Here is a 19,844-nt window from a genome sequence, read left to right on the forward strand (position 1 = left end):
CACAGAGTCAAGAGAAAATCCAGCCACTTCCATTTTTTTAAGGCTCCCAATATATTAATTTTTTTTTTAATAAAGCAATGCCAACATAAGGCTAAAATTAAATAATTTTAAATGTTTACATTCATCTCAGGTGGAGATATTGTCAGGAATCTAAATTGAAGGCCTACAGGGCTTTCCTGCCCCATCTGTCTTTGGGAAGTATCCAGGGCTTTGGAGAGGATCAATGGCCTCTCTAAAGAATCAGTGCTGATGGGCGCGCCGGGTGGCTTAGTTGGTTAAGCATCCAACTTCCGCTCAGGCCATGATCTCACGGTTGGGAGCCTACTCTGGATTCTGTGTCTCCCCTTCTCTCTGCCCCTCCCCTGCTTTCATGCTCTCTCTCTCACAAATAAGTAAACATTTAAAAAAAAAAAAAAAAAAAAGAATCAGCACTGATGGCACATGTCAGGATATAAGGGCTAAAGGTTAAAACTGGGAAAACTGGCAGTTTGAGAGATGTCTTATTTGACCCACACATAATTTAAAGTTTTTAACTAGCTGCCATGATTCCAAAATCTGGAGATCTCATATAAAATTTCAGACTGCCTTTCTTAAATGATATTTCAACACATTCAAGACACTCAGCAAGTATTTATTGGGTACCAACTATGTCACAGACACTGCTCTATGCAGAGCAGACACAGCAGTGACCAAAAGATCAACACCCCTGTCTTCATATCCCTGCCTACAGGGGATAATCCAGGAACCCCAGTCACATCATCTGCTGCCCTACACTGTCCACTTCACTCAGCTAGGTTACAGACTAAGGTACTCTACAGAAAGAAGGAGAAGAAAATTTATTTGCTCTTTGATTATAAAAATAAGAATAGTCCAAGTCCCAAGTCCCAAAACTGTAACCAATTCTATGTAATTAAAGAACAGGAGAAGCAGACATGAGAAAAGACTAGTTCTCTACTGAACTTTGATAACTCTGCCAAGCCACTTCGCCTCAGATCTGGGTTGAACAACTATCTCAAAAACCCAAAACTGTTAAATACACAATATGAACAATAAAATGCATTGGGCAGAAGGGTTAAGGGAAAGAGAGTAATCAGTCAGGCAAAAAGCAATGAACACCTACCTGCTAGCAGCAAAGCTTGCTACCAAGTGTAGGACTGTGGAATGCCTACACAAGGAAGGTGCCCCCCACTGAAAAACCGAAAAAGTACAAAGGAGAAATAAGGCCCACGTAAACAGGGGATAATGATCTCTAAAATTAATATAAATACAAATATGTAGACCAGTGATCAACTGAAATAGCAAGAGAGAGAAGATCAGATTCTCTACCTAGGATTAGAAGACCTAACAGCTAAAATTACAAAGTGCTGTCATGTTGAAATTGCGTAACAGTGTGGAAATTAAAGTTTTATGAAATGTGGAAAAGAAAAAACAGATATTCAACTAGAAAGTAAACATGTAGCCAGCATGTAGCCAGCAATGACCAAAAGTGGTGAACAACACTATCTAGATAATTGAAGCATTATCCCTGAAAGCAGGAGCTACCACCTGGAGCCTGATAAACACGGGGTCCGATTATACAACAGAATAATATGTAATATTCCCCATGCTGATCAGAGAATCTTCTGCTAATTTGCTTCAGCCTCCTAAGAAATCTATTTATCAGGAAGATGAATCTTCCACACCAAGTATTCTATTTTATGGCATTTAATCACTTATGGGAAATTAATAAGGTGATGTAATAAAGTCGACTCTTATGGTCTTACAGATATACTCACACTATTCAAGGGTAGACCATTTTCACTGATTTGGTAATTCTGTTCCAGATCCATATGGATCTGATCTTGAAGAACAAATAATAATGCTAACTTTTAAAACCTTCCAAAACAATAGGATGATGTAGAGGATATGGAGAATATGGACTGTGCCCTTCAAGTGCTTGCAGGAGAGAAAGAGCATACAACATGACACTTTCAATACCAGCATGAGCTCAACACCAAAATACTGAGAAAGCACCAAATAAAAGTGAGAATTATGTACACAGAATAGGTTTATCTGGTGGACAAAGGGGAAAGAAAAAATAGGAAAGATGTCAGATGAAAAACAAATACAAAGAATTGATCTCAGCTTCGGTGTTTCTTGCTTAAAATCTTGAAAATCATATAATGAGAAAATGTTTCTTTTACTAGAAAGAGAGAAGAATGACTTGGATTGGAGTATCTGGGTTCCTTTTGGAAGGACTTGGATTCCTTTCCCTCTCTTCTTCTTGTGTGTGCTAAAAGGGAAGACCCTTTTACCCTCCCTCCTCCTCGCATTCCCTTCATCCCACAGCCAGGGAATGTGGCGGGGTCGACTCTAAATTCAGTCTCAACAGTAAGGTTTGTATGGGGCTAGGGAGGGCCAGGACCGGACCTGAGCGCCTGGATATTCCTTATTACCTGTGTGACTTTGGACAAACTGCTTTATCTCCCTTTGTCTCTGTCTTTTCATTTATTTTTTTAACTTTTTTTAAATTTATTTTGAGAGAGAGAGAAAGAGAGAGAGCAGGCACCAGAGATGGGCAGAGAGAGAGGGAGAGAAAGAATCCCAAACAGACTGCATGCTGTCAGCACAGAGCCTGACTCAGTGCTCAATCCCACGAACTATGAGATCATGACCTGAGCCAAAACCAAGAGTCACTCAACCAACTGAGCTACCCAGGACCCCTGTCTTTTCATTTATAATCAAGGAATAATAACAGCAACTCATAAGGCTGTTGTAGAGATTAAATAAATTAATATAGGCAAAGTGCTTAGAACTGTATATGGTACTCTGACAAGTGTTAGCATCTGTTACTACGAGCTGCATCTCAGTTTCTACCAGAGGCTTTCAGGTGTGTATGAAGGACCCGACTTAAGCCTTAGCCCTTGGCACTCATAAAAAGTAAAAAGAGGGGTGCCTGTCTTCGGCTCACGACATGATCTCGCAGTTCGTGGGTTCCAGCCCCATTTCAGGCTCTGTGCTGATAGTGCGGAGCCTGGTTCGGACCCTGTCTCCTTCTCTCTGCCCTTCTCCCCACCCCCCACCCCCTGGTCATGTGCACATGGGCACAAGCTCGCATGCTCTCTCTCTCTTTCAAAAATAAAATTTAAAAAACACTTTAAAAAAGTGAAAGGAAATCATTAGTATAGGTTCAGAGGAAAGTAAGGAATGGAGGAAAAAAAATAAACATTTCAGTCAATTCTCTCCTCATTCCACATATAGGTACATGGATATTTCAAAAACCAGTTAAAAACTGTTATTAGAGTGCTTGGGTGGCTCAGTTGGTTAAGCGTCCAGCTCCCGAGTTGGGCTCCATTCTGACAGCACAGAGCCGGCTTGGGATTATCTCTCTCTCTGTCTCTCTCTCTGCCCCTCCCCTGCTTGAGCTCTCTCAAAATAAATAAATACACTTAAAAACAAAAAACAAAAAAAACATTAGTTTGCAGCGCCTGGCTTGCTCAGTCAAAAGAGCATGAGACGCTTGATCTCAGGGTCGTGAGTACAAGCCCCATGGTAGATATAGAGGTTACTTAAAAATAAAATCCTAGGGGCGCCTGGGTGGCTCATTTAGTTAAGTATCCGACCTCCGCTCAGGTCATGATCTCATGGCTCGGTGCTGACAGCTCAAAGCCAGGAGCCTGCTACAGATTGTTTCTCCCTCTCTGCCCCTCCCCTGCTCAAGCTCTGTCTGTCTGTCTCTCTCTCTCTCTCTTTCTCCTTCTCTCTATCAAAAATGAATAAACTTTAAAAAATAATAATAATAAATAAAATCTTTAAAAAAACTGTATTAGTCTGTTTCTATGTTTTAAAGGGAGTAATAGCTTTACCTGGTCTTTCCACTTTTATAACTTCTGCTCCAAGATCTCCTAAATTCATAGTAGCAAAAGGTCCCGCCAATACTCTACAATATTAACAATGACAAGTAATCACCACCTTGAAGATGTTTATATTAATTCTTTTCTTAATAATCCATTAACACAGACAAGCTCATATAATGCTAGCAAGATTTAAAATTGTTAGAACTGTTCAGAATCGCAATTTGACCTTATGTATTAAAAGCTTTAAAAAGTATACTGATGCAGTAATTCCACTTTCAGCATTCTATCCTGAGGAAGAAATCCTAAGATTTCCTGAGGCAAAGATTGATGAACAAGGAATTGTACATCAGGAAGGAAGCCTAATTTATAATAGTGAAATCTTGGGGGACGAGTAATTATGTGACAACCATATAATAAAATATCATCTTACATTTTTGTTGAATTTTTAATGACATGGAAAAATACTCAGAATATAACATTATCTTTTAAATGTGGGTAAAAACTGTAATTTCAGTATGGTTCTAATTTTTGTCCTTAAAAATAATATATAAATATGCAGATTGAAAAAAATGCAAATATTATACTAATTATCTCTTAGAATGATGAAATTATACCATTTTTTTATTTTCTTTTCTAAAATTTTAATAGTAAGCATTAAAACCCAAAAATGAATGAATGTTTTTTTGAAAGAAGGGAAAATTCAATCACCAAAACATAGATAAACCAATACAAACCTTGTTAGATCCAGAATTTTTACACCCTCCAGTGGCTTCATATTGTCAGTATCTGGCAAAACACAGAAAATATTTTAAGAGCATTGGTGACGAATTTGCAGAAAGAAAAGTGCAAAATTGTTAATATTCTGTTTTAAGTAATCTCTATTACTACCAAAACTATATTTTTTTCCTTTACTATATTTCTGCTTTATATGTAACACAGAAACTTTTGACCTGATCCAGTTAAGTCAATCTGTAAAAATTACAACCTCTAATACCCTATTAATAAAGTCCACAGTTACACCTAAGATAATTTGTCTAATGAAAAATAAGGATTTTTAGGGCACTGTGTCAATATAGTTTGGAACAAATTATACTCTGGTGGAGGGATATGGATAATGGAGGTGTGTGTAGGCAAGGGGTATATGGGAAATCTCTGTACCTTCCTCTCAATTTTGCTGTAAACCTGAAACAGCTATAAAAAAAAAATAAAGTCATAAAAAATAAATAAAAAGTGAACTAAACAACAAAAAATTGCTAACAACTAAAAAGGAACAACAAAGACCTCCGCATATTTATTCTATACTTCAGACAGGGAGAAAATATGAATTTGTAAAGTTTATTAAATAATTTATTTCCAAAACACATTTACATATAAAAAATATGTGTATTTCCTTTTTCTCTTCACCCACCAGCTATAAAAATTAGCAGATAGGTCAATAATTGTATCATTAATTCACTAAAAATATTTAACATCAACACTAAATCACAAAGTCAAATTCTGGCCAAATGGCTTACAAAGTTTAGATCATGATGACTGAGATCAAGCTGAATTTATGGGGGAAAATGATGAACTACTGGTTCAATACACTTTTTAAATAGACTTTTTTAGAGAAGTTTTTAGATTAACAGCAAAACTGAGCAGAAATTACAAAGAATTCTCATGTACTTCTTTTCCCCACATGTGCCCAACATCGCCCATTTTGAACATCCCTCACCAGAGTGACACATTTTTCACAACTGACAAAGTTACCCTGACACATCACTATTGCATACTTTAGAGTTCACTCTTGCTCTCGTACATTTTATGGGTTTAGACAAATGCATAATGGCGTGTATCAAACATTATAATACACAGAATACTTTCACTGCCCTAAAAATCTTCTCTGCTCTGCCTATTCATCCCTTCCTCCCCACCTCAAACTCCTGTAATCCAATCTTTTTACTGTATCCACAGTTTGCCTTTTCCAGAATGTCATATGGTTGGAATCATACAGTAGTAGCCTTTCCAGATTGGCTTCTTTCACTCAATAATATTCATTTAAGTTTCCTCTGTGGCTTGACAGATCATTTCTTTTCAGTGCTGAATGATATTCCATTACCTTGATAGACCAGTTTATTTATCCATTTACCTACTAAAGGGCACCTTGGTTGCTTTCCAGGTTTGGTGGTTACAAAGAAAGTTGCTAAAACATTGTGTACAGGTTTTTGTGTGGACATTAAGTTTTCAATTCATTTGGGTAATTCTCAAGAAGTGCTGTTTACTGAAAAGTATGTTAAGAGTATGTTTCATTGTCCACCCCACCTTCCAAAGTAGCTGTACCATTTTGCATTCCCACCAGCAATGATTGGGAGTTCCTCATGTCAATACATTTTTTTAAAAATCTTAATGCATGTCCATCACCAGTGGATTAAGAATAAGAGTTACAGATTTACACATATACCACACATTTACACACATATCATTATAGTCTTGAGAAGGATCACAAGAGACACAACAATTCTTAGCTAGGAGTGTCCTCAGCTAAGAGGACATTACCTCAATGTTCTGGTAAGGAACATTGAAATTCCATATAGTGGGCACTTGCTCCTTGAAATCAGCCCATTCATTCTTTTAAAATAAGAAATTGCTGGAGCTCTTGGGTGGTTCAGTCAGTTAAGCATCAGACTTGGGCTCAGGTCATGATCTCACAGTTCGTGAGTTTGAGCCCTGCATCAAGCTCTATGCTGTCAGCTCAGAGCCCACTTTGGATCCTCTGTCCCCCTCTCTCTCTGCCCCTCTCTCTCTCTCTCAAAAATAAACATTAAAAAAAAAAAAAAAAAACATTAAAGGGGCACCTGGATGGTCCAGTCGGTTAAGCCTCCAACTCTTGATTTTGGCTCAAGTCATGGTCTCGCAGTTCATGGGTTCAAGCCCTGTGTTGGGCTCTGCGCTGACACCATGGAGCCTGCTTGGGAGTCTCTCTCTCTTCCCCTCACTCTGCCCCTCCCTCCCTCTCAAAATAAGTAAACTTTAAAAATACCATTTAAAAAATGTTTGTGGAGGGAAAGAAAGGACAGAAAGATGAGGAGGAAAAAAAAATCCTCATTTTGCCACAATGCATTAATAGATTGCCATAATGGAACACAGTGAAAAAACTACAGTCCCATTGCAGCAATATTACAGGTGGGGTTTCTTGGTGCCAAGATGGATGCTGCAGTGTTTATAACCTAATCTCATATGTGACATATTATCACAGCTACCATATGCTATTAGTCACATAGGCCAACTCTGGTGCAGCATTAGGGAGTACTCCATACACAAGAGTGTATGAGGAGGTAAGGATCATTGCAGCCATCTTGGACACTGGGTAATACACTCATAGTGGTTTCAATTTGTATTGTTGTGATGACAAGTGACATTGAGCACATTTTCATATGTTTATTGGCCATTATCATACCTCTTCTAGTAAACGTCTGCTTGTGGGGCATCTGGGTAGCTCAGTCAGTTGAGCATCAGACTCTTGATTTGGGCTCCAGTCATGATCTTGAGGTTTGTGAGATCAAGCCCCAAGTTGGGCTCTGTGCTGAATGTGCAGAACCTGCATGGGATTCCCCCTCTCTCCCCCTCCCCCACTCATGCTCCCTCCCCCACAAATAAGTAAATAAATAAATGTTTTAAAAATAAATAAACATCTACTTGAAACTTGTGTCCATGTTTAATTCAGTTCCTTAATGAGCCTACACAACATTGCTTCAAGCACCCTTACCATCCTTGTCACTTACACTGCAACATAAACATCAAGCTGATGAAGAGAGGCTATTGAGTTTTGTCCCCTATAAAATCAAGTTGCCTAACTTCAAATTCATTGTTACCCAACAACTTATTGCTCAACCCACCTCTTCCCAAAACAGCTATTGCAAATCTTCTCCACTCCATAAGTCTCCAAATCCCTTTCTTCTCTAGCTGCCATGTCAAATAGCTTTACTTGAAAATTCCTCTTTGGAAAAGAATTTTATCAATCCAAGAGAAAATAACTAAAAGTTATTGACACACACTAGTAGTCATTGACACATAAAAGTCCAGCCATATCATATCACCCGACATTGAAACTTGTCAATCAAGAAACCTTATTGTAGTGTTCTGGAGCTGCCGTAACAAAATACCATAGCCTGAGTGCCTTCAACAATAGGAATTATTTTTTCATAGTTCTAGAGACTAGAAGTCCAAGATCAAGGTATCAGCAAGTTTAGTTTCTCCTGAAACCTCTCTCCTTCATTTGCAGATGGCCACCTTCTTGCTGCCTCTTCACAGGGTCATCCCTCTTTGCACTACATCCCTGATATCTCTATGTTCTAACCTCTTCTTATAAAGACACCAACCAGTAAAGACCCACCCAAATAGCCTCATTTTAATGTAAGTATCTCTTTAAGGGAACTATCTCCAAAAACAGTCTGAGATGTGGGGGGTTAGGACTTCAAGGTATAAATTGAGGGGGACAAATTCAGCCCATGACAAAGCTCGACCCATGCATACAGTTTCTAATCAGCTTTTTATTTTTTTTAATTTTTTTTAATGTTTATTTATTTTTGAGAGAGATAGAGCATGAAAGGGAGAGGGGCAGAGAGAGAGGGAGACACAGAATCTGAAGCAGGCTCCAGGCTCTGAGCTGTCAGCACAGAGTCGGACACGGGGCTTGAACTCACGAACTGCGAGATCATGACCCGAGCCAAAGTCAGACACTAGCCAAGTGAGCCACCCAGGCGCCCCTCTAATCAGCTTTTTAAATGTCCATCTCCTATTGTATAAAAGAACAGTCAAAAAAATCAGCAAGATATAGGGAAAACCTATATCAGGAAAGAAAGAGACCAAGGCAAACATGAAAAAGAAACTCAGAGCAAACAGAAATAAGGCAGGTAAACTACATTACAATTCCATCAATATGACATTCTTGAAAAGCCAAAGGATAGAGATAGAAAACAGGTAAGAGTTGGGAGAGGCTGGGAATGAAGAGAGAATGACTGCAAGTTTTGAGAGGTAAGGGAAGTGTTCTATATCGTAATTATGGTGATGGTTACATGACTCTATATGTTTGCCCAAATTCACAGGACTACACTCCAAAAAGAATTTTACTGTATGCAAGTTTTATGTCCATAAAAAATTATCAATATTATCAGAAAAATGAAGAACGTGCACCTATAAAACAGAAAAGGACACTTGTAAAAAGTATTTAGAGAATGAAAATATGATCTTGGAACTTTAAAAAATGACAGAAGAGGGGCGCCTGGGTGGCGCAGTCGGTTAAGCGTCCGACTTCAGCCAGGTCACGATCTCGCGGTCCGTGAGTTCGAGCCCCGCGTCGGGCTCTGGGCTGATGGCTCAGAGCCTGGAGCCTGTTTCCGATTCTGTGTCTCCCTCTCTCTCTGCCCCTCCCCCGTTCATGCTCTGTCTCTCTCTGTCCCAAAAATAAATAAACGTTGAAAAAAAAAATTTTTTTTTAAATGACAGAAGAATGAAAATGTAAGAGAAAGGCAGAAAGATAAAGATAAGAAAATTACCCAGGGGCGCCTGGGTGGCTCAGTTGGCTAAGTGTCCAACTTTGACTCAGGTGATGATCTCACAGCTTGTGGGTTCAAGCCCCGCATTGGGCTCTATGCTGATGGCTTGGAGCCTGGAGCCTGCTTCAGATTCTGTGTCTCCCTCTCTCTCTCTCTGCTCCTCCCCCATTCACACTCTGTCTTTCAAAAATAAATAAACATTAAGAAAATTAAACAAAAGAAAAAAGAAAATCACTCAGACAGTAGAACAAAAAGAAATGATAAAAGTGAAAAATGGAGGAGAGGGGGGAAAAAAGAATCAGCCTAGGAATTCCAATAATACAGGTTTCTCAAAGAGTGAACAGCAAAAACAGAAGAGAGAACATTAATAAATAATTCAGATCAAGATCACAGAATTGAAGGATATGATTTTCCAGACTGAAAGGGCCCTTGCAGCACCTGGGTGCTGTAGTCGGTTAAGCTTCCAACTCTTGGTTTCAGCTCAGGTCGTGATCTCAGGGTCTTGATCTCAGGGTCATGAGATCAGGTCCCTCATAGGGCTCCATGCTGAGCATGGAGCCTGCTCAAGATACTCTCTCTCCCACTCTGCCCCTCCCCTCTATATCTCAAAAAAAAAGGAGGGGGGCTCTGCATGCCCTGCCTAGACTTTAAAAAGACACACCCCATTTTGAAAAGATACATGCACGCTTATGTTTATTGCAGCATTATTTACAATAGCCAATATATGAAAGCAGCCCAAGTGTTCATCAATAGATGAATGGATAAAGAAGATACTGGGGCACTGGGTGGCTCAGTCGGTTAAGCGGCCGACTTCAGTTCAGGTCATGATCTCGCGGTCCGTGAGGGCTGTGAGTTCGAGCCCCGCGTCGGGCTCTGTGCTGACAGCTCAGAGCCTGGAGCATGTTTCAGATTCTGTGTCTCCCTCTCTCTGACCCTCCCCCGTTCATGCTCTGTCTCTCTCTGTCTCAAAAATAAATAAATGTTAAAAAAAATTAAAAAAAAAAAAGAAGATATGATACACACACACACACACACACACACACACACACACACACACAGAGTGGAATATTACTCAGCCTTAAAAAAAGATGAGATCTTGCCATTGGCAACAACACAGATGAACTTAGAGGGTATTATGCTAAGTGAAGTAAGTCAGACAGAAAGACAACATCACATGATTTCACTCAGAGGTGAAATCTAAAAAACAAAATAAATGAATAAACAAACAAAAAGCAGAATCAGACCTATAAATACAAACTGATGGTTGCCAGAGAGGAGAGGGGGTAGGAGGATGGGCAAAATGGTTGACGGGGAGTTAGAGATACAGGCTTCCAGTTATGGAATGAGTAAGTCATGGGGATAACAGGCAAAGCATAAGGACTCTAGTTAACAATATGGTAATAGCATTGCATGGTGACAGATTATAGCTACATTTGTGGTGAGGGTAGTATTAACATACAGATTTGTCAAATCACTATACTGTATACCTGAAACCAATGTAACGTGTCAAATATACTCAAATTTTTTAAAATTAATTAAATCAAATTAAATTAATAACAATAAAGACACACACCAAGAATGAATAAGTCATGGGAATGAAAGGTACAGCATAGGAGGGGTGCCTGAGTGGCTCAGTCAGTTAAACATCCAACTCTTGATTTCAGCCCAGGTCATGATCTCACTGTCAGTGCAGAGCCTGCTTGGGATTCTCTCTCTCCCCTCTCTCTCTCTGCTCCACTCCTGTGCTCTCTCTTTCAATCTCTCTCTCAAAATAAATACATAAACTTAAAAAAAAAAGGTACAGGATAGGAAAAATGATAAATGGTGTTGTAATAGCATTGTATGGTGACAGATGGTAGCTACACTTGTGGTGAATATAGCATATATTAAAGTGGTCAAATCACAATATTATATACCTGCAACTAATGTAACATTGTGTCTCAACCACAATAAAAATTTTAAAAGGTGACAAAGTGCTAGAAATTTAAAAACAAATAAATTAATTAAAAACATACACCAAGGCACATCAGTGTAAGAATTTGGAACACTAAGATTTTTTGTCTCTGCCAAAAGAAGATCTGAAAAATCTCTAGGGAGAAAACAAGCATATATAAAGGATTGGCTAACAGAATCTCATTGAACTTCTCAACAGTACTGGAAGCTAAAACATAGAAATGGAACAAAAACCTTAAAATTTTTGAAAGGAATATGTATTTCTCTTTTAAATTCTAAACCCAGTCAAGCCATGAGTCTTGTGTGAGGGTAGAAAAAAGAAACTTTTTAATCAGAAAAATTTTACCTTCCCATCCCTTCTTGGGAAAATTATTTCTAGAGGATATGGTCCACCAAAAACAGAACAAGAAAGAGGGGCACCTGGATGGCTCAGTCGGTTGAGTGACCAACTCTTGATTTTAGCTCCAGTCAGGATCCCAGCATCGTGAGTTCGAGCCCCATGTTGGGCTCTGTGCTGACAGAGTGGGGCCCCGCTTAGGATTCTCTCTCTCCCTCTGCCCCTTCCCCGCTCACGCAAGCAAGTGCACTCTCTCTTGCTCTCCGTCTCAAAATAAATAAATAAACACTTTTTAAAAAGAAATAAGAAGAGGGGTGCCTGGGTGGCTCAGTCGGTCGAGCATCCACTTCGGCTCAGGTCATGATCTCGCAGTTCCTGAGTTCGAGCCCCACGTCGGGCTCTGTGCTGACAGCTCAGAGCCTGGACCTGCTCCAGATTCTGTGTCTCCCTTTCTCTGCCCCTTCCCTGCTCATGCTGTCTCTCTCTGCCTCTCAAAAATGAATAAATGTTAAAAAAAATTTTTTTTAAGAAATAAGAAGATAAGGGATCCAGAAAATGAGGGATCTAAAGGAGAAAGATGAAAGGAATCTTCAGAATGAAAGTAAAGAAAATACTAACACAATAGCTGAAATATCCTCATGGTTCAGTTGGGGGTGAATTAAGGACATATATTGAGAAAGTAAATAAAGAAGCCACACAAATATTAACACAAGGAAAAACAAAAAGGTGTGCAAGAGCAGCAATGTCATCCAAATCTGAAGAATAATTGTATAATCATAACGATGCAAATACTTGAATTCCGATCTAGCAAAATGTATGATTTGATAAGATAGAAAGTGTATGTGCAGTTGTTGGCATGGTGGTGAAAGAGAGCTAGTCCGTCTCACTACAGATAATTCCTAAAAACAAAAGCAAGAAGTAGCATTATAATTACATTACTTAGAGATTTGAAGGTAAAAGCTAAAAGAAACAGCTAAAAGAATTGACATTTGTTGTCTCTGGGAAAAAGGGGCAGTAAGGCATCAGAGGTTACTATTTTTCGTAATTAACCATATAGATGTGAAGTATATATAAAATATTGATTTTAAAAATTAAAAAATAGGGGCGCCTGGGTGGCTCAGTCAGTTGGGCTCAGGTCATGATCTTGCGGTCCGTGAGTTCGAGCCCCGCGTCGGGCTCTGTGCTGACAGCTCAGAGCCTGGAGCCTGCTTCAGATTCTGTGTCTCCCTCTCTCTCTGACCCTCTCCCGTTCATGCTCTGTCTCTCTCTGTCTCAAAAATAAACGTTAAAAAAAAAATTTTTTTTAAAAATTAAAAAATAAACTGTAAGTTATGTTAAATTCATGAGCGACAGTTGAGGAATCATTTTGCTGTACTGCCCCCTGCAATGTTTTGATAAATATTGCACTCTGAGGCTTTCCATTTAATTATTTACACACACTGCAGCAGCTTCAAAGGGAAATTATTCGCAGTCTATTGTCATCATTCGCAGATTCTGTATTTGAGGATTCAACTACTCACTAACTCCAAAATCAACATTTTCAGTGCTTTTGCAGTCATTCCAGGCCATGCACAGAATGCAGAAAAATTTCAGTCACTTGATGTACATGTTCCCAGCAACACTCTTCTTGTTTTGCCTTGTTAGGCCTTCTTGTTTCCTGTCTCATACTGTAAACAAGTGTCCTTAGTGTGGTGTACTTAGTGTCACATTTTCACGTTTCTGTGCTTTTTTGTTGGTGATTTCACCATTTAAAATAGCCCCCAAGTCTAAGTCGCCTGGGTGGCTCAAGTCGGCTGAGCATCCGACTTCAGCTCAAGTCATGATCTCATGGTTGGTGGGTTCGAGCCCCATGTTGGGCTCTGTGCTGATAGCTCAGAGCCTGGAGCCTGCTTCTGATTCTGTGTCTCCCTCTCTTTCTGCCCCTCCCCAGCTCGCACTCCGTCTCTCTCTCTCTCAAAAATAAAGAAAAAAAAATTTTTTTTAATAAATAAATAAATAAAATGGCCCCAAGAGTAGTGCTGAAGTGTTGTCTGGTGTTCTTAAGTGCAAGAAGACCATGATGAGCCCTATAGAGAAAATATGTGTTAGATAAGCTTTGTTCAGGCATGACTATAACTATATAAGTTATAAAGCTATGGCCATGGATTCAATGTTAATGAATCAACAATATATATTAAATAAGGCGACTTTAAACAGAAACACCCATAATTCAACATTATGTGTATTAACTGGTAGACAAAAATGTGTGACCAAAGACTTGCAGGAACTTAATCCTATATTTCCCCCAGGAGCAATGGTTCAGTATTCTCTAATTTGGTGTTCACAGTTTATAGAACAAAACTACTTCTAATAACGAGAATTAACTGTATAAAAGAGGCAAGAGAAAGATCAGCACTACCTCAACCAGAAAGCCCTGACCGGCCTTGGGAAGCTTTCAAACAAACCTGAGTGCCATCATCAAAACACAGTTTGGAAGGGTGGGCCACAGGGGAAGAAAAGGTAAAGAAGATTTGATAAATTGATTCTAAAATTCATCTTGATGAGTATATGATCAAGAATAGCCTAGAAAAAAGTTTTTGTGGGGAGAAGAATATTTAGCCTACAAGGTAAAAATAAAAGTGTAATTTTTAAAATAAGATACTAACATATGAACAAAGAAACAGCCATACATAGAAATGAAAAATTGGTACATAACAAAGAAGAAATCTCAAATCAGTGGGAAAATGATAAATTATTTAAGAAACAGTGTTAGGAAAATTGATTATCCATATAGAAAAGAAGAAGTGTGATCTACACTTAAGTTCTAAGATCTAAATACAAATAAAATTTAAAGTAAATGAAACCATTAAAGCAAGAACGTTTGAGAAACTTTGAGAAAAGTTCTTCTCTATCTAAAAAAAATTTTTTTTAATTAAAACATCATCAAAGTTAACAGTTCTGACTACATAAAATTTTAAACTCAGTACAATGAAAGATACCATGATTAAACTTAAAAGATAAATAACATACTGGAAGAATGGAAATATTTGCAATAAAAATAAAAGACAAAAGTTTTTATGACATACAAAATACTGTTAGAAATCAGTAAGAAAGAAAGAATGGAAAAATTGGAAATATACACAGTCAATTCACAGATAAATAAAAATTTCTAGTATGCGTAACAAAAGACATTCATAGCAATTTCATCTACAATGAAAAGATGAAAGTTATAATAATAATAATATTTTTCTCACCAGATTGGCAAATATTTATAATACCCAATATTGGCAAGGGGGTGGTGAAATGGGCACTTTCATACACATAAATCACTAACAACTTTGTAGGGCATGAAAATTTTAAATGTTAGGGGCACCTGGTTGGCTCAGTCGGTTAAGCATCCAACTTCAGCTTAGATCATGATCTCGTGGTCTGCAAGTCTGAGTCCTACATCAAGCTCTGTGCTGTCATGACATTTCAGAGCCTGCAGAACCTGTTTCAGATTCTGTGTCTCCCTCTCTCTCTCTGTCCCTCCCCCACTCACACTCTGCCTCTTTCTCGCTCTCTCTCTCTCTCAAAAAATAAATAAAAACATTAAAAAAAATTTTTTTAATGTTAACATCCTCATACTAGGTTTTCCTGTTGTTGGCATCTAATTCACAAAACAATTCCACAAGTATGCCTAGACATGGGTAAAAAAAATGTTCATTGCAGAACCTTTTTGTTTTGATTTTCAGCTGTACTTCAAATGTTTTTCAATCAACATTGTTAAAAATAATTTACATATAATAAATTATACAATTAAGTTTTGACAGATATATATACTTGTGCAGTCACCTCCACAATCAAGAAATAGAACTCTCCATCCCCTGAAAGTTTCTTCCTGTGAAAGAAGATTCTTCCTTTGCAAACTACCTCTCCCTCCACTCTCAGCCTTAGGCAACCAATGATCTGCTTTCTGTTACTAAATTGTAGTTTGCATTTTCTAGAATTTTATGTAAATGAAATCACTTAATAGAGACTCTTGTATGTCTGGCTTCTTTCATAAAGGATTATAATTTTGAGATTCATTCATGTTGTTGCATTTTTATAAGTGAGTAGTATTCTACTATATGGATATACCACATTTGTTAAGCATTCAGCTGTTGATGAACATTGAGTTGGTTCCAGTTTTAGGCTACAATGAATCAAACTGCTATGAACATTCATGTACAAGTCTTTGTATGAACATGTTTTAATTTTTCTTGGGTAAATACCTAGTGAAATGGCTGGGTAATATGCTAAGTGTATCTTTAACTTTCTAAGAAACAGCCAAACAGATCTTCCAAGTGGTTGTAAAACAGTGCATGTGAGTTCTAGATGCTTCACATCCTCGCAACACTGGAAATTGCTGTTATTTTCAAAGTTAGTCATTCTAATGGGTAGATATTTCTTGTTGTGGTTTTAATTTGCATTTCCCTGATGAATAATGATATTGCACATCTTTTCGTGTAATAATTGGCCATTCATACATCTTCTTATGAACTGCCCCACTGTTTAATAGTGAAGCAAAATAGGGGCACCTGGATGGCTCACTTGGCTGAGCGACTGAATCTTGATTTCAGCTCAGGTCATGATCTCAGGGTCAAGCTCCCCAGTCACTAGGTGAGGAGCCTGCTTAACATTCTCTCTCTCTCTCTCTCTCTCTCTCTCTCTCTCTCTCTCTCTCGCTGTGCCTCTCCCCTGCTCACACACTCTTACTAAAATTTTAAAGAAATGAAAATACTGAAGCAAAATATTCAAAACAATGCAAAAATCCACCAACAGGTGAAATGTTAAATAAGCACTGGCACATTCATACAACAGATTCTCATGTAGATATTTTTAAAAATGAAACAAGGGTGCCTGAGTGGCTCAGTTGGTCAAGCATCCAACTTTGGCTCAGGTCATGATCTCACAGTTCGTAGGTTCGAGTCCTGACTGGACTCTGTGCCGACAGCTCAGAGCCTGGAGCCTGCTTCAGATTGTGTGTCTCCCTCTCTCTCTACCCCTTCCCGACTCACACACTGTCTGTCTGTCTGTCTGTCTGTCTGTCTCTCTCTCTCAAAAATAAATAAACATTAAAGAAAATTTAAAGGGAGCCTGAGTGGCTCAGTTGGTTGGGCATGTGACTCTTAATTTCAGATCAGGTCATGATTTCACATTTCATGAGTTCAAGCCCCACACCAGACTCTGCACACACAGCACAGAGCCTGTTTGGGATTCTCTCACTCTCCCTCTCTTTCTGCCCCTTCCCCACTCGTGATCTAAATAGATGAATAAATAAAGAAATAAATAAACAAACTTTTTTTAATTAAAAAAAAAAGAAAAAAATGAAACAGACTTACATATCCTAACATGAAAAGTGGACCAATATATATATTTCTTTTTTTTTAAGTTAATTTATCTTGAGAGAGAGAATGTGCACATGAGCAGGATGTGGGGGAGGGGCAAAGACAAGAGAGAGAGAGAGAGAATCCCAAGCAAGTTTTGCACTGTCAGCACAGAGCCTGACGCAGGGCTTGACCTCACCAACCGTAAGATCATGACCTGAGTCAAATCAAGAATTGGATGCTTAACCGATTGAGCCACTCAGTCATTGAGCCAGGTGCCACAACCAAGATATATTTCTAGTTAAAAAATAAAATCAAGTTATAGAATAAAATGCATAATATTATCCTATTTTATAAATGTACATAATAGCATTAATAATATATGTTGGTAGTTGTAGAAGCATTCATGAAATTTTATCAGGGATTAAATCTTGGGAAAAGAAGTTATGGAGAACTTTTACCAGCTAAGTTCTATTTTTCTGTAATTTTGCTTAATTTTGATTATGTTTCTAATCAGCAAAAAAAAAAAAAAAAAGAAAAAGAAAAAACATACAGAATAAAAAAAAACATTGGAAAAACATTTTCAAGAATAAAAACATAGAAAAAGACCTCAAATATGAGAGGATAGTTTGACATCATTAGGAATGAACGGACAAGTAATTCTCTTTGTTATATATGTCTCCAAAAATACTGGTCTTCTGTTCTCAAATCTCTTTTTAGGGCCCCTGTTTTATTTCAAATGATGCATAAGATACGTTTAGGAAACTCTTCATCCCATAAATCTCATTTCATTACAAATCTATTAAGAGAAGTCTATATTTCACTACAATGCCATCTCACAGCCATAAAAATTAGTAAATTTTGTTTAATGAAGCAAAAACTTTTATTTATTTTTAATTTTTATTTATTTGAGAGAGAGAGAGAGAGAGAGTGAGGGAAAGGCAGAGAGGGAGACAGAGAATCCCAAGCAAGGCTTTGCACTGTCAGCGCAGAGCCCAACATGGGGATCAAACCCCTGAAACGTGAGATCATGACCTGACCCGAAATCAAGAGTCAGACACTTAACCAACTGAGCCACCCAGGCACTTCAATGAAGCAAAAACTTTTTTTTTTAAATATAATTTATTGTCAAGTTAGCTAACATACAGTATATCAATGGCTTTGGGGGTAGATTCCCGTGATTCATCGCTTACATACAACACCCTGTGCTCATCCCAACAAGTGCCCTCCTCAATGCCCATCATCCATTTTCCCCTCTCCCCCACCCCACCCCCATCAACCCTCAGTTTGTCCTCTGTATTTAAGAGTCTCTTATGGTTTGCCTCCCTCTCTGTTTGAAACAATTTTTTCCCTTTCCCTTCCCCCATGGTCTTCTGTTAAGTTTCTCAAATTCCACATATGAGTGAAAACAAATGATATCTGTCCTTCTCTGACCAACTTACTTCATTCAGCATAATACCTTCCAGTTCCATCCACATTGTTGCAAATGGCAAGATTTCATTCTTTCTCATTGCCAAGTAGTATTCCGTTGTATACATAAACCACAAAAACTTTTAAACTGAATTCATTTCATATCAGGCAACAGAATTTTGTATCGTCTGAGAAGACACCCAGAAAGAACTTCGGGAACACACTGAAGTCAAAATTAATAAATGAGCTTTCAATAGTAAAGAGCATGAACTTTGGAGACTGACTGGATTCAATTCCCTGCTCCAGTACTTGCTACCTTATGACCTTCAAGGTAACTTCACGTCTCTGAGCTTCAGTTTCCTCATGGGAAACACCTAAATCATAGAGTTTGCAATATTACATGAAATGCTGTGTGTAAAGTGCTCAGCAAACTTCTTAGCATATAGTAAAGGCTTACTAAAAGTTTACTTTTGTCATTATTATCACTATCATATATGTATTACACAGTCACACCACCTACTAAAGTAAATAACTTATTCTAGATTGGAAAATAAGAAAAGAAAAACACACAATTATTTTAAGGTACAGAAAAAAATATGACTCTCAACACTCTATACTTAAGAAGGATATCTACATCCACATTTTGGCAGTTTGTGAAAGACAAGAATAAGTTGGATGGGAGTAAAGGGTGATTATAGGAGGAAAAACAGTTGGAAAGGGCAACAGTTGTTAATTTTCTGTGATATATCAAGCAGTTTGTATATCGCTCTATTTATTTAGCCTCTAGGATGGAAAGCTATTATAAGAATACAGCCGAGCAATCATGCAAAGAAGTATAATTGTAATGAAGGAGCCATCAATTCCCTGCTTGCTAGAGCTGTTTCTAAGATTCCCCTGGTATGTGGCCCTAAGGTTTCCAGGACACAAATAAACTTGAGCAGCATGAGAGTAGACATAATTGACAGATACCCAGCTAAGTGGCTCATCTGTGTGACAGCAATCATGGCATCCCTCCCCACCGTACTAGCCAACATTAAAAAAAAAAAAAAAAAAAAAAAAAAAAAAAGGCCAAGTCATAAAACAAACTGATCAAATAGAATATGTAATATACATTAAAAGGATTTTTTTAATTTGATATTTTACAGAGAACTTAACTACTAGAACTTAGGAGTGAGAAAGCAGAAGATGGACATTTTTTTCAAAGCATGTTCTCTTAATCTGCTGAAGCTTTATTTAAAATAGTTAGCATGATGTTTTCTTTCTGGCATGTGTTAGAAGTCTTGAAAAAATCTCTGTTACTAATGATATAGTTTGACAGGTAATTTTAGGAATTTAGAGTACTTCAAAAATTAGTATCCACTGGAAGACATTCCAGGGAAAGTAGAATTTCTGAGTTGTAAAAAGGTAGTGTGGGAGTGATACTCAAGTTATGAGCCAACCATACCAC

At 38.0% G+C, this 19,844-nt stretch overlaps 1 protein-coding gene across 3 annotated transcripts in view; it reads right to left on the bottom strand.

The window, feature by feature from the left end:
- Positions 1 to 19,844, bottom strand: part of SUGCT (succinyl-CoA:glutarate-CoA transferase) — a 758,154-nt gene that overhangs the window by 725,794 nt on the left and 12,516 nt on the right. For all 3 annotated transcript variants that reach the window (XM_045494357.1, XM_045494359.1, XM_045494358.1), the window contains exons 2-3: positions 4,571 to 4,622; positions 3,846 to 3,919 (exon numbers count right to left, since the gene is read on the bottom strand). In XM_045494357.1, the coding sequence (XP_045350313.1) occupies positions 3,846 to 3,919; positions 4,571 to 4,622 (126 nt within the window). The remainder of the gene's footprint in view (positions 1 to 3,845; positions 3,920 to 4,570; positions 4,623 to 19,844) is intronic.

Source organism: Leopardus geoffroyi, chromosome A2 (assembly GCF_018350155.1).
Source record: "Leopardus geoffroyi isolate Oge1 chromosome A2, O.geoffroyi_Oge1_pat1.0, whole genome shotgun sequence".
NCBI lineage: Eukaryota > Metazoa > Chordata > Mammalia > Carnivora > Felidae > Leopardus > Leopardus geoffroyi.